Below are 13,910 nucleotides of genomic sequence, written 5' to 3' on the forward strand. Positions count from 1 at the left end.
AATGACCAAAGAAAGCTTTGATGTACACGTTACCTCATTAATTATTCACTGTGTAAATATCGAAGTGAAAAATTCACCATTTAAAAGTCCTGCTTTGATGTCCAATTTGAGCAAAACATCTTTCAGCTCTTTAGAAGAAATTGTTACCAATTTCATCCTGTTGCTCCATTTCCATGAACATCTGCAGCATGTACACCCCCTTTTCCAGCAGATAGCAGATTATAGCTGTGCACAGAGAGCGGCAGCATGGTGGAAGGTCTTCTTGAGAAAACACAATTGCAGAGGTCAAGTGAGGTTTTGATTATTGATGCCACTTACACTAATAGATTTACAAGAAACATGATTTCATAATAACATTTAATTGGAATTTTCCAGAGGAAACCAGCCTGAGTCATACAGGAACATGGTGGAGTTTTTACAATGTTTCAGTGACATCGTAGAGGGTGTCCTCCTAACATGCTTATTCCATGGATCTAAAGTTGCTCGACCAGACTGAGCAGCCCTCCTGTCCAAACTTGACACATTTTTCATGCTGCAGCTAGATAAGCAGAAGTATGTTACTTGGTTTTCATCATGGTTAGTGTAATAAGCGCTGACAATTTTGGAACATAAAACCAGAAAAGAGAAAAATCTATCATTAAATAATCAGCTCAAGTTACATTTCTCTGTGCATGAACGTTCAGTTGTGAATGAAACAGTTGAATCTCCTCTGCTGCTGTAAGAGGAGAGCTCTGACAGAGCAGCATACTGTTGCACAGGAACTCTGTGACCCCGTTGTCCAACCATAAGTAACTGAACCTGAGAGATTTCATGATAGGAACAGGCAGCATCATCACCTCTGGATTTTTCATCGACAGAAATAGCTGAGTGGAACCATTGTACTAACTAAAATTTCACAGATTCTGTCTTGTCAACTGAGGGAGGGAAAGTGAAAGCCATGCACACCTTAACACCTAAAGCTGGGCAGCTGACTGTTTTCACTGCAGAGATTTTTATGCCTTTTTCATTTGCTTCAGTAATTTTGCTTCCAAATTTTAGTTAAATTACAAAACAATCCAGTTAAAACGTGTGTTTCTCTTTCAGGCTTACCTAAAAAAAAAATAATAATAATTGCACATGGTAGATGTGACATCTTAAGAGAAATGGCACTGAGGCAAGATGATGTCAGGAGTCTGAACTCAATCAGGAAACTTTTCATACAGATGAATGAGGGCGTTTATGACAATTAAGCTGTTGTGATTGTAGAAAAGTAGAAAATAAATGGCAAATTCCTCAGAAGTTATGTTAGGACAGTTAAGTGGGGGAAATCTTCTGCGATTTGTTCTGTGTAATCTGGATGATCCGCACTGTCACATGTTTTTCTCAGTCAAAGTAATGTTGGCTGAAATAATTAACTGAACAATCAGATGATCAACAAGGATCATGTACACCACCAGTCAGAGGTTTGCACATCCTTTCCCATTACTTCTAATGGGAAAGAGTGTTAAACCTTTTTACTGGTAGTGTATGTTTTTCTGTTTGTTTGTATTTGATTAGTTGTTGAAATGATTTTTAGTCAAAAAATACTGAGACTGGTGCTTTCTCACATCAGAATGTGTAATAGCTGGACATAGCATGCTGACAAAATCTGTATTTCAAAATCATAACATATTGACATGTTGCAGTAGAGTACATGAAACATGCTCAAAAATGGTGAATTTCAAGGCTTCACAAACATTACATGTTTACATTTACATTTTGCATCATGTGAAACTGCCACAAATGTGATATTCCACTGCAGACTGATGCAAGAGAACAAAATTTTAAGTCTCTCCCTCCTAGTTATGTCCACTAGTTTTTCTTTTTTATAGGTTTAGATATTAATGGTCTTATTCAGGGCTTTTAGCAACACAACTGAAATTCAATACACTCAGATATCTTAAAACATTTTTTCTGTAAAACCAAATCTTTTGAAATTAATTATGTTTTTATTAATTAACATAATTAGAGAATATTTCAACAAAGCTTTCTAGAATCAGATTACTCTGTCCTCTTTTTTCAATCAGATTAACCTTTTTATTAAAACTGTTTACGAATGAGTCAGTTCACTTGCTGAGAAATGGTCTTTTAGTGAAGTAATTGTCTCATGATGGGAGTCAGTGAAGATAAAGTCCAGTTTTGACGTGCTGTGAATAGTTAGTCTGAAAGTTCTTTTAAAATTGAATGGGATTTTGCAGCAACAGCAATGTTAGGCAATATCTTTAAAATTACCGTCTCATCCGAGCTCAATATTCCAGCACAGTGCACATGGGGCATCTTTGATCATTCATGTATATAAATAGGCCCACTTTAATCCTTCATATTGTTCACAGCAGACTAGTTCAGCTCTTTGACCACCAATCAACACATTTCCAGTCCTCACTTCACCTTTCCAGCACCTCTGCTTTCTCTCCAGTCTAATCATCAGCCTACAGCCGCTATAAACTCTCTTACCTCAGCTGTGTGGGTCTATATTCGTGTGTGTGTGGGTGTGTGCTTGTGTGCTGGCTTTTGGCAACTCTGCAATGCAAGGGAAAGGGACAAGAACTTAGCTGTTACCTGACCAGCTTTGATGGACACACTAATGGGAGGGTTGGAGGAGAGGCTCTTTGGAGTGCCCACTGCTTTGCAGAAAGATGAGTGGCTTTCTCTTCTTATGTGGGAAGACTTTAATAGCTTGGCCAAGTTCACTGTACTGCCACTTAAAGCTCAGACTACACGGTCTATACAGCCTTATACTCTTTATATGATCTTCCTATATCATGAAAGAGTTTCGGTTTGTTTAAATTAATCACCCTTGTTCACACCCTTCAATCAATTTGCAATAAAGCAGCTTCTATATGTCTTTTAGATTTGGTACAAAGGAAGGGGAAGTCAACAAATTTGTTTGCTTTGTGCACACATGTAGATCGGCACATATTATGGGCTTAGATGATGTTGAAAGTAGATACAAAATTAAATCTGAGGCAATTGTGTAATACATTTCTCTCTAGGTTATCCACATTATGATCCTTACATACTACAAAAGATATAACACAAGCTATAGGTCATAAGTTTGGAGATTTATTTAAAAGAACCGGCAAAATGGGTGGAGATGCACAGTTTAATTAAAAAGGAAAAAGATCTCTCATCTTTATCATCTGTTTCTAAATTAATAGCTAATTATAAGAGCAGATTGACCTTCACATCCCAGCAGCTCATCATTTGAACAGGTTGTCTAGAGTTGAGGATTTTGGAGAATACAAGAAAGCACATCAAAACGTGTGCAGTTCTGCTGTGCATGTTCACAAGCAGCAGCTGGACCGCCCATGACAAAAATAGGAAAGCCTGTAGGTAAACAGATGAATAAGAGGATTGGAGCTGCAAGAAGGACATGAAAGATTGTTCTCTCTGGGAAACAAACTCTTTTTGTCACTTGCAGCTCAGAGCAGCCTGGTGTGTTTCCACAGTCCCACTCTGACAGAGACCGATGGACTCTCCCTTTCTGTCTTATCTGAGTTGCTGCAGCACCCACAGCATCTGGCTTCAGGCCTGCAGAGACTTTTTTTTGCTTTTCTCACACACACATGCAGACTTCCTTGCATTTTCTTAAATCTTTTTTATGAAGGGGTTTTATGAAGATATGAATATTTAGGGAAACATTTCCATGCTGGCTCATAAATAGTTTGCATCTTTCCTTACAATTAATGGATGTTTTGCAGTGCAGCCATCTGCATAGTCCTAAAAGGACAAAGACCAAAAATTATAACTGATTTTAAAACTGAAGCCTGGTGACCTGTCCAGGGTGTACCTGCCTTGACCCACCATTGGAATAAGCATATAAATATAAATGCATTATTTACTAATTATTTAGGATGACATTTAATCTGAAGTTTAGCACTCAGATTTTTTTTAACATTTGCTCGGTTCCATTAGTGTTGAGTCACTTTTAAGAACTTTCACTATTACAAATTTGTCATTTCAGATTTTTCTCTATCGTTGAAAGTTTTGGCTGACTGCGTTTTTCATTTGTATTTGCTCTATGAAAAGTGTGCATTCTTCTGGAACAGACCTTATGTTCCCAGTATAAATCATTATGACACTGTTGCTGGTATTGGGGTTCCTTTGTTGTACTTTTTCATCATTTTTTTGCCAATGAAATCCCTCTTTAGCCCACTGTGTCCTTTCCTTAGCTTTTTTTCCCCCCAAATCCCATCCTGTTTATCTGAAAATACAGGATAGAGGAACACAAGTCAAGTGTGTGTTTCTTATAGTTTAAACAGTTATAACACAGTGAGGTTTTTCATTTACACACTGTTATTCCTGCCTCCAGTCCTGAGTCTGTTTCTGGCATTTAACCACATTTCTAAAATACCTGCAGCCACACTTTAATAAGGGAAGTTATGAGTAGAGTTGGGTTTGTTTATGTGCTGTATAATCAGATTTTACTTTTATCTGTGCCCCTTTCTTTCATAAGTCCATTTCTTTTCCATTTTTTTCCTTTAATCCCCTTTCTCTTATTCCTTCTCCACTTATCGCTCTGCTGATTTTCCTTCTCTCTCGGCATACTCTAAACCCAAACACTCTTGTCTCCCTTAGTGTTGCTTCGTGAAGAAGTGGTACAGCTTCAAGAGGAGGTTCACCTGTTGAGGCAAATGAAAGACATGTTGAGTAAGGACCTGGAGGAGACCCAAGGAGGCTGCTCTGCCAATCTGCTCTCTGCTACTGAGCTCCGTGTGCAGCTGGGTGACAAGGAGCAGGAGCTGGACCGAGCCAAGGAGGCCTTACAAGGTCAGGAGTCAACAAGTCTTGTTCTCTTGCCTAATCTGCCAGAGTCCCTTGTTTCCAACACCTCCATACCAGAAAATACAGCTGTCTGAGCTGTCAGCTGGACAGCTGTTGGTCCTCTAAAGTATACATTTCACTTCTCTCAACAAAGAATACAGTTTGGCAAATGTTTGACAAACCTGCTCTATGTTGAATATAAAAATCTACATAAAATCTTGCTGTATATGTTCTTGTACTTCTCTTTGGAGTCAAGTTATGTATTGTTTTGCAAATTAAACAGGAAGCAAACTCGTTAAAAACTTGTCTGAAACAAGCTAATTTGAATTCTTCACTTGAAACATTCACATGTTGTAGTTACAGAATCTCACAGAAGTGAGTACACCCTTCATATTTTTGCTAATATTTCATTATATATTTTCATGGGACAACACTAAAGAAATTAAACTTTGACACACAGAGTATCAGAGTTTAGTTTTTATAGTTTGGTGTCCTGTATATCAAAATTGAATTTCTATAGTGTTGTGCCATGAAAAGATATAATGAAATATTTGTAATAATGCAAGGGGTGTACTCACTTCTGTGAGATACTGTATAAGCTCTTTACTTAGCTTTAATATCGAAGATGCCAAGTAATTGTTTTCTTATATTTGTGCATTGAGTTTTCATTTTCAGAAGCGTAGTTGTTTTTGTTTTGTTATTAACATTAAGTATTATTGTTTTAAATATTCAAACTCGATTAATGTACTTATACTTCCTAAATCAACCAGTTTTCTGTCATTTATAGATATAAAAAAGAATAACTCACTAATAATAATGTGAGTTGTGGACTTAATAGGAAGAGGTAAAATACCACATGTTTTGTTTTGTTTTTTTAAATGAGTGTAACCCATGATGAGCAGTCAGCCCAACTCCAGGTGAACCTCAGTTTTATTAACATGCATCAATCATGACTTAGAAGCTATACTCTGAAGTATTAATGGCAGATAAATTAAAGCGCGTCCTGCAGATAATTTCTTGCAACAAAAGGCAGCTGTGGTCTAGTTTAATGGTTCTCTTTGCTCAGTCACAGGTGGAAACTGCAAGCCTGTTAACTGTCTCGTAACTGCTGCTAAACAGGTTTGAGGGTTCACTGTTAAGCATGAGGCAGGTGAGCACTCTCCAAAGGAATTCACCCAGAGTGACACAGTTATGGAAAGTACAGGTTTCAGTCTTGCCTCCCTGTCTTTTAAAAACAGGCTGCAAGAAGAGAATTTCTGTTGTTTTTGCCTGCAAAGAGCCCCACCAGCTGCATCATTGGTGTTGAGCTGTCATAAGTGAAGCTGGAATAAATCAGTTTTTATTATCCCCTTAGAGGATGAGTCTCCACATGCCAGCTGAAAATAGTTTCACATATGAATGAATATGTGCCACAATACTACTTGCGTTTTGTGATCAGCTTTTAAAAAAAAATGCAGCTGATTCCCTCATTAATAGAAAACACAGTGCCACCTAGTGGATCTCTGCTGCTATTACAAGTCTTTGTTTCTAACTGAAAGAGATTTTGATTTTATAGTATTTTGTTATTCTGACAGTAATTATAACTAATGTACTGCTCATTGTGTTGGTCTGTGTCCTTCAGCCATGAAAGCTGATCGTAAGCGTCTAAAAGTGGAGAAAGCAGACTTGGTGAGTCAGATGCAGCAGTTGTACACAACACTGGAGAACAGAGAGGAGCAGCTGCGAGAATTCATACGCAACTATGACCAGCACAGAAAGGTAACACCAGTCCAGCTGATCCATCTGCTCATTGCCCTCCGTGATCATCAGAAAGATTACCACATGATTTAAAGTTATACAGGCAAAAAGCATTTTATCCTGTACCATAACCTTGAGTTTGCATAATTATAAGCAGGATACAGGCATTTAATAAGGGATTTGTCAAAATATTATGTGCTTGTGTGCAGCAGTTGTTAATGTAAGCTCTTGTTTTCATAATTAATACTGTATTTGTTGCCATTGCATAGATATTCATGCCACCTGAATTATCTGAAACAGTTAATAACAATAGATGTAGACATAGTAATAGGTTTTTTTGCTTTAACTCAAAATAATTGGTGGCACTACTGGGCAAGTGCTTTCTCACTATAGGCTGTTGTAATTATTATTATTATTATTGTTATTGTTATTATTATTATTATTATTATTATTATTATTATTATTATTATTATTATTATTATATTTTTGTCTCTTCACACATTGTTCAAGATAGAAATGAAGTTCAGAAGCAAAACTTTCAGTAAAATTATTCAATTGACAACTGCTTTGATTTTTTTTTTTTTTTTTTTTTTTTTTTTTTGTATTCCAAAATAATTAACATTTCAGCTCAAAGAAAAGAAAAAAAAGGTCCCCATAACGATGAATGATCCAATAGACTCCAATACAAAGTGACATCAGGATATTCAGAGAAAAACAAAAGTTACTATTGTTTCTACTTTTTGAAGAACCTTTTATTCTATTCTATTCTATTCTACAGTCATTTAGCAGACTCTTTTATCCAAAGCGACTTACATTTGAGAGTAAGAACAACACAAGCATGAATTCAAACAAGATGGGACGTCATAATTAAGTGATAGACTGCCTTGAGTCCAGTTGGACCCAGGTGCTGTCATGTTCTAGTGTTCGCTGTGGCCAAACTGTGTGTGTTGGTTTCTTGCTCACTTTGTTAAACATAGAACATAACAGCTGTGAGGTGCATCATTCCACATTTAGAGCCTCTCTGATCATTTTAAATTAGTTTGATGGTAATTAGCAGGGAATGTGTGTGGTTTGCTGCAGGAGAGTGAGGATGCGGTGAAAGTATTGGCGAAGGAGAAGGACATGCTGGAGAGGGAGAAGTGGGACCTGAGGAGGCAGACCAAAGAAGCCACAGAGCAGGCCAACATCCTGCGCTCCCAGATGGACATGAAGGAGAACAGGATTAAAGAACTGGAGGCTGAGCTCACTATGGTGAATCACTCTTCACACGGACACAACTTTGCAGAATTAATTTAAACGCAGTCCTGACACTTAAACATAATACTGCTGTGTGTGTGGTGTAAATGTAAACAAAATGTAAGCTGTGTATTCATGTGGGTTTAAACACATGAAATAAGCTGATTTGCTTTATATCCTCATCTGTTTTCTCTCAGAAAAGTCTTCCTTTGAGCTGAGAGAGAAGATGTGAGATTTCTCTTTTCTTCTTTTTTTTCCCCCATTATGTTAGCTCCTCCTTGGTACAGCTGTCAGTTTATGCGTCATTAATCTCTCTCCACCTTTTGCAAGCCACAACCACCCACAGATCCTCACATAAAGCTGCACCACAGATCACATTTGTTGGCACATCAGTGACAGAGCTGCCACAAAATATCACTCTTCTCTTCTCTTCTCTTCTCTTCTCTTTTCCGGGGAACTTATTTATCTGTATAACAAATGAGATTTGTATCTTAATTAACTCAAAAACAATATTTAAATAATAAAAAACACCTGGGCATAACTTATTCAGCTGTTAACAGTCTGTTTAATGGCGTCTTTTTTGTGGGCTGCAGTAAAGTAATTCAGGTTTTCTTTTCTTATGAAAATGAAAATTTGCAGCATCAACCCTGTATGAGTATTAAGGATTCAAAACAGAGGGAAGGATTTTTTTCTTCTTGTGTTTTGGGCAAAAGTGAAGCTCTACGACACAGAGTAATAACATAAGTCCACTTACTTACATAATAACGAGGACCACTTAGTCGTCTTTTTGTTGTGTCACTGGAATTGTTGATTATTAGTAAAGCATTGTCAACCTTATTAAGCATGCACTGATGTGAGCTTGAGTGGTTTCTCGCTCATCTGTGTTGACACAGCTGCTGTGAGCAAGTTTTTGGGTCATTTCTCATCAATTCCACCTAACCTTTATTGAAACCTGTACAGTTTGTTCTTCAAAAGTATTACAGGAATTCATAAACAGTGCCATCATATCTTAAAGTTCTTTGGTAGTTTCTTTGGTATTGAAAGCTGTGTTGGTGTGGAAAAAAGAAGAAAACATGCACCATTTATCTTTGTGGTTTGTTTTCCTTTTATTTTATGCTTAGTTTCTGATTTTTTTTTCTTTTGTTTCCCAGGCAAAGCAGTCTTTAGCCACTCTGACAAAAGATGTACCCAAACGCCACTCACTGGCCATGCCAACAGAGCCCATGGTGAATGGCAGTCAGGAGTGGGTGATGCAAGCTGATCTGCCGCTCACAGCCGCCATCCGCCAAAGCCAACAGACCCTGTATCATGGACATGGCACAGACAGACAGGGTAAGACTTCTCATCTGTTCCTTTGCTGTTTACATGGTGCTTGGTGATGCTTCAGCATATTAACAGAGGGTTTCTTGGAGGTTTCTCATACTAACAGTGGGGGATTTTCAAGGCGTGTGAATATGCATGTGTGTGTTTAGCTGTGGTCAGGATCAGCCCCTGTCACTCTCGCCAACCCTCTGTGATCTCTGATGCCTCAGCGGCTGATGGGGACCGCTCGTCCACGCCCAGTGACATCAACTCACCTCGACATCGGACGCACTCCCTCTGCAATGTAAGAGCTGCCTGGCCCCCTCAACCAAGTAATCACATCTCCACAATCTTCTATCCATGCCTTCCTTCTCTTTATCTTCTCTGGTTTGTGTGTTTTCCTCTATCTTGTCATTCTGATGGGCTCAGCTTGCCAGCTCAGTGGTGGCAGGGCTATTTTAAAGCAATGTTTTTACAGTATTGTCATGTTGCAGAAGCTGAGTTTAACGAGGAGATGGACAGCTCTCTTTTTGTAAGCTGAATGCAACCATTCATTGTTGGCATTTGATCATGTACCCTGTAGGTCACCAGTCAATCCCAGGATGAACACAGAAACAAATAAGACAAACAATCATGCACACTCACATAATTTTAAGTTTAATTTCTCTGCATAGTAATTACAAAGAATTTGGGGAGGATTATTAAAAGATTCAGAGAATCCAAAGAAACACTTTGTCCCCAAGCGACACGATGAAAGCCAAAACTTATTGGCTGTAATCTTCAGGCCTTAGGCAGCAATGCATTAAAACAGATGCGATTCTGTAGTGGAAATCACTACATGGCCTCAGGAACACTTCTGAAAACTACTCTCAGTAAACAAAGCTTGTTGCTACACCAACAAGTGCAAGTTAAAACTCTGTCATGCAAGGAAAAGAAAATCCAGGAATGTTGTTGCTTTCTCATGACCAGAGCTCATTTAAGAGGAATTAAAACAAAGTGGAAAATAAATTTTTATTATTAATAAAAACTTTAAAAGTCATGATGCTGTGTCCTCCTGGATAAAGAGGAGTAGGACTGTCTAACATGTTGCCAGTATCTGTAATGATAGTGGGGGTGCAACACTTCATTTTGCATGGAGGATTTGCACAACTGTGATTGGTAAATGGTCTGTACTTATACAACGCTCTTATCCAAAGCTCTTTGCATGTATGTCACTGATGGCGGAAGCTGCCATGCAAGGCGTTCAACCACAACCCATCAGGAGCAATTAGTGGTTCGGTGTCTTGCTCAGGGACACCTAGACATGGACTCTCCGGGCCGGGATCGAACCGGTGACCCGGTGACTGAGTGAAATATACCAGATTTAGAGCAACACATTCTGCCACCTAGACAATACAGGTTTCATAGAAGGCCTTGTAATCCAGCAAGAAATGCCAACCCCATTCTGCACGTGTTACAACTACACGAGTTTTGCATCACAAGTCTTGATGCAAAACTGGCCCAACTGTGGTCCTGAAGTACTGAACATATCCAGAGTTTTGAGAAAAGTATTGCAAAAGAGGCTTCCAACTGTTCAGTAACTGCACTACAATTTTACATTTTCATGAACAGCACAGCAGTTTGTATTCTCAGTTTCTTAATACTTATAAGTTGGGGGTAAAATGACAACTGATGACACCTAGCAATGAAGATGCTTCTTGTATTAAAACATGTTGCAGGCACCAAGCATTAGATGTATATTTTAAGAGATAATATACTTTTTGTTGTTTCAACATTTGTCTTTGCATTGGTATGTGTATGTTCATGTCTTTTTAGATATAGGCTTTTAATAATAACATTTTACAAGGCATCCCTGTTTATTATAAAACAGTGTTGTATTCAGCTAGTATACAATTAGAAAGCTTAGCATGAAAATAGAAACAGCTGGCTGAACTCTGTCCTAAGGTAATAAAACTAATAATTTACATAGTAGCATTTTCTCATCTGTTAATTCAATAAATAGTCAAAGTGCAGAAGTAACTAAATGTTGCCCTATGGCCACGAAGGCCACAGAGGCTCTAAGAAGTAACTGCCCTCAGCCGAAAGATATTGTCTTTGAGGTGGAACATTTTAGCCCTTTTTACTTGAATCAAGGCTCACTGTTGCCCCATGTTTATGCCAAGCTAAAGTTAATCACCTACACACAGCAGTTTATGAACGACACAAACATTACAGTCTCCGTCTTCTCATCCAACTCGCTTAAAGAAAAATTCATTAAGTATGGAAAAAGTTTGTGGCTTTAATGCTGCTGAGTAACGTGAGCCCCCTGTCTCTTCTGTCTACTCAGTCCATGGAGGACCTGGAAGACCAGAAGCGTAAGAAGAAGAAGGAAAAGATGACTCTGGGATCTCTATCACGGGTGTTCACTCGGGGCAAACAGCGCAAGTCACTGGACCCCGGCTTGTTTGATGGTACAGCCACCCCTGATTATTACATAGAGGAGGATGCCGACTGGTGAAGCTGAGTGTGAGAGTGTGTGTGTGTGTGTGTGTGTGTGTGTGTGCTTATTTTGTGTGGACATCAAAATTGCTTTAACCATGTGTGAAGACTGTTTTGTTTGAAAGAAGAGGTGGTGGATTTTATGGAAAAGCCCTAAAATAAAAAAGACTGCTATTCCCATAAATGTACAGTAAATTGCTCTAAGATTGTATGTTTGTAAATTAGATATATATTTATAGTTGTACATGTATGCATATGTATATATGTTTACATGCATATAAATATATATATGAGGTTATTACAATGTGTAGACACGTTTATGATGTATTATCTTAAAAATGTCTTTATGTATTATGTTTTTTATAACTGGAGACTTGAAGGACTGATGTTCATATGTACATAGGAGCTATTGTGAAACTAGTGTTTTACTGTAAATGTCATTTAGTTTTTGTTACTCTACACTTGCTTTTTTTCATGGCAACATTGATTTTTAAGTTTTTTTCTTGCTCCCAGCCTCTTGGGCCTATGTCTTAAAATGAGAAAAGGGATATTATCTGATTAATTTAAAGACTTATTAGAAATACTGCTGTTACAAGACTGCCATCACAATTATAAAAATGCTGACTGACAGTATCTGTTAAAATACTGCTGTGAACAGCAGAGATGTTTTTCTGAAGACATTTTATTAAAAGAGAAAGAAAGAAAAAAAAGAGTGGCTGACCAGCACAGGTTTTAGAGTCAGTCTTCCCTAGAAAATTTGACAGCACAGATTTAAACAGACAACCAAAAAGATGTTTGAAAATTAGCAGTGATGCTTATTCAACCCCACCCCTTGTCTGGTGTAAAACCACGTGCAAGTGCCAAAGTTTTAACACTCATTTTATAAAAAATCTGTGCATCACTGTTAGCACTAGCCTCCTCAGATTGTGTGACTCATTTCTTACTGAGTGCTAACTAACATGTGCCAATCTGAGACAAAGGACTGCATTAAACATATGCATGATCCCTCTGTGTTGCCTTGGTTAAACATCTATTCATTTGTTATCAAATTAATGATCTCCACAGACCTTCTGCTCCTGTGTTACCCCTCCTCTTTAACCAAATTATCTCTTGCATTATGAATGCATGCCTGCGCTCCCCCACACCACTCCCTTATTTTTCCTGTTTTTGTTTTGCTTTGTGTAGAATCTCCCCCTCATTTCCTGGGAAAGAAATCTCTGTGATTTAAGGAAATTCTAACAAAAAAAAAAAAGATTAAATCTATTATTTTATTTAAAAATGAGAGAAACAAAGAGGTAACTTCTAATATTTATCTGCTGCAGCTGTTGCAGCCAAATGTTAAGGCAGTTTTAGCATTTTCCAGATGAATTATAATTGAAATGAAATCTTATTTTAAAAATAAAACTAGAAACTGAATACTATGTTGCACTTTTCTGTTCCATGAGTAATCTTGTTCTTGTGTCCCAGTCTAATGTGTCTCTCCCTCTCCTCCTGCCATTTTTAATGGCAACTCTCTCCTACCAGTGAGTAACTCCTCATCTGTGATGACCAGCTGTCTGTTTCTGCACTCTGGGGATTATTCATATTTCTCATGTCCTTTGGAAAATACAAGTTTGCGTCAATGTTCTTTGAAAGCTGTTTTGAGCGACGATGGAATTTGCATGCAGCATTTTTGTCAGCATGTGGAGACGAATCAGATAAACATAGAGTTCATCCTGGATTCGTCGGTTCAGTATGAATCAGTGTTTCCTGTCTTAGAAATAGACTATTAAAGGGCAGAAGCATGAGGATTTATGAATGATCCCTGTGTCTCTAACACATTATCCTAATGGTCTTAAGTCTCATCATAATCATCAGATAGTTATTAGTATTTAACAGCTCTATTTAACATTCACACTGCACCATTAGTACCATTGTGTTATTTACAAGGAGCTAAGCATGTTGTATATCAATAAATTTAAACACAAACTGAGATTTTTGTACAACCAGTCATGCAGATGTACCATAAACTTGGTTAGCTAGCTTAATTCATTCATGAGTATTTCAACTGAGATATTGTGGCACCATCTAGTGGCTATTTGGTGTAATTTCTAAACATTTGGAACAACTGAAAAGCTTAAAGCCTATATTAAATACTCTACACAACAAGATGAATGATCTTAATGTGCACAGAAAGACATATTTATTGACTGATTTCTTCATCTAGAAAAAAGAAGGACAAAATTTGCTATTTTAATTTACCATCCAAATATTTTTGTAGAAGAAAGTGAACTTTTTTTAAGTTTAAAAACCCCATTGGCTGTCAGATTTTCTCCAGATGAGTCAATGTCTTTTATTTCAATATCCCTCTGACCCTCAACCTCTCCTTTATGCCA

The 13,910-nt window shown here is 37.7% G+C and overlaps 1 protein-coding gene across 1 annotated transcript in view; it reads left to right on the forward strand.

The window, feature by feature from the left end:
- Nucleotides 1-12,866, forward strand: part of LOC121637208 (kazrin-like) — a 113,125-nt gene extending 100,259 nt beyond the window's left edge. The window contains exons 5-10 of the mRNA XM_041981212.1: nt 4,597-4,788; nt 6,404-6,540; nt 7,600-7,770; nt 8,907-9,087; nt 9,228-9,361; nt 11,384-12,866. Coding sequence (XP_041837146.1) covers nt 4,597-4,788; nt 6,404-6,540; nt 7,600-7,770; nt 8,907-9,087; nt 9,228-9,361; nt 11,384-11,554 — 986 coding nt within the window. The 3' untranslated portion in view covers nt 11,555-12,866. The remainder of the gene's footprint in view (nt 1-4,596; nt 4,789-6,403; nt 6,541-7,599; nt 7,771-8,906; nt 9,088-9,227; nt 9,362-11,383) is intronic.
- The last annotated feature ends 1,044 nt before the right edge of the window (nt 12,867-13,910 follow it).

The sequence above is a fragment of the Melanotaenia boesemani genome, chromosome 3, assembly GCF_017639745.1.
Source record: "Melanotaenia boesemani isolate fMelBoe1 chromosome 3, fMelBoe1.pri, whole genome shotgun sequence".
NCBI lineage: Eukaryota > Metazoa > Chordata > Actinopteri > Atheriniformes > Melanotaeniidae > Melanotaenia > Melanotaenia boesemani.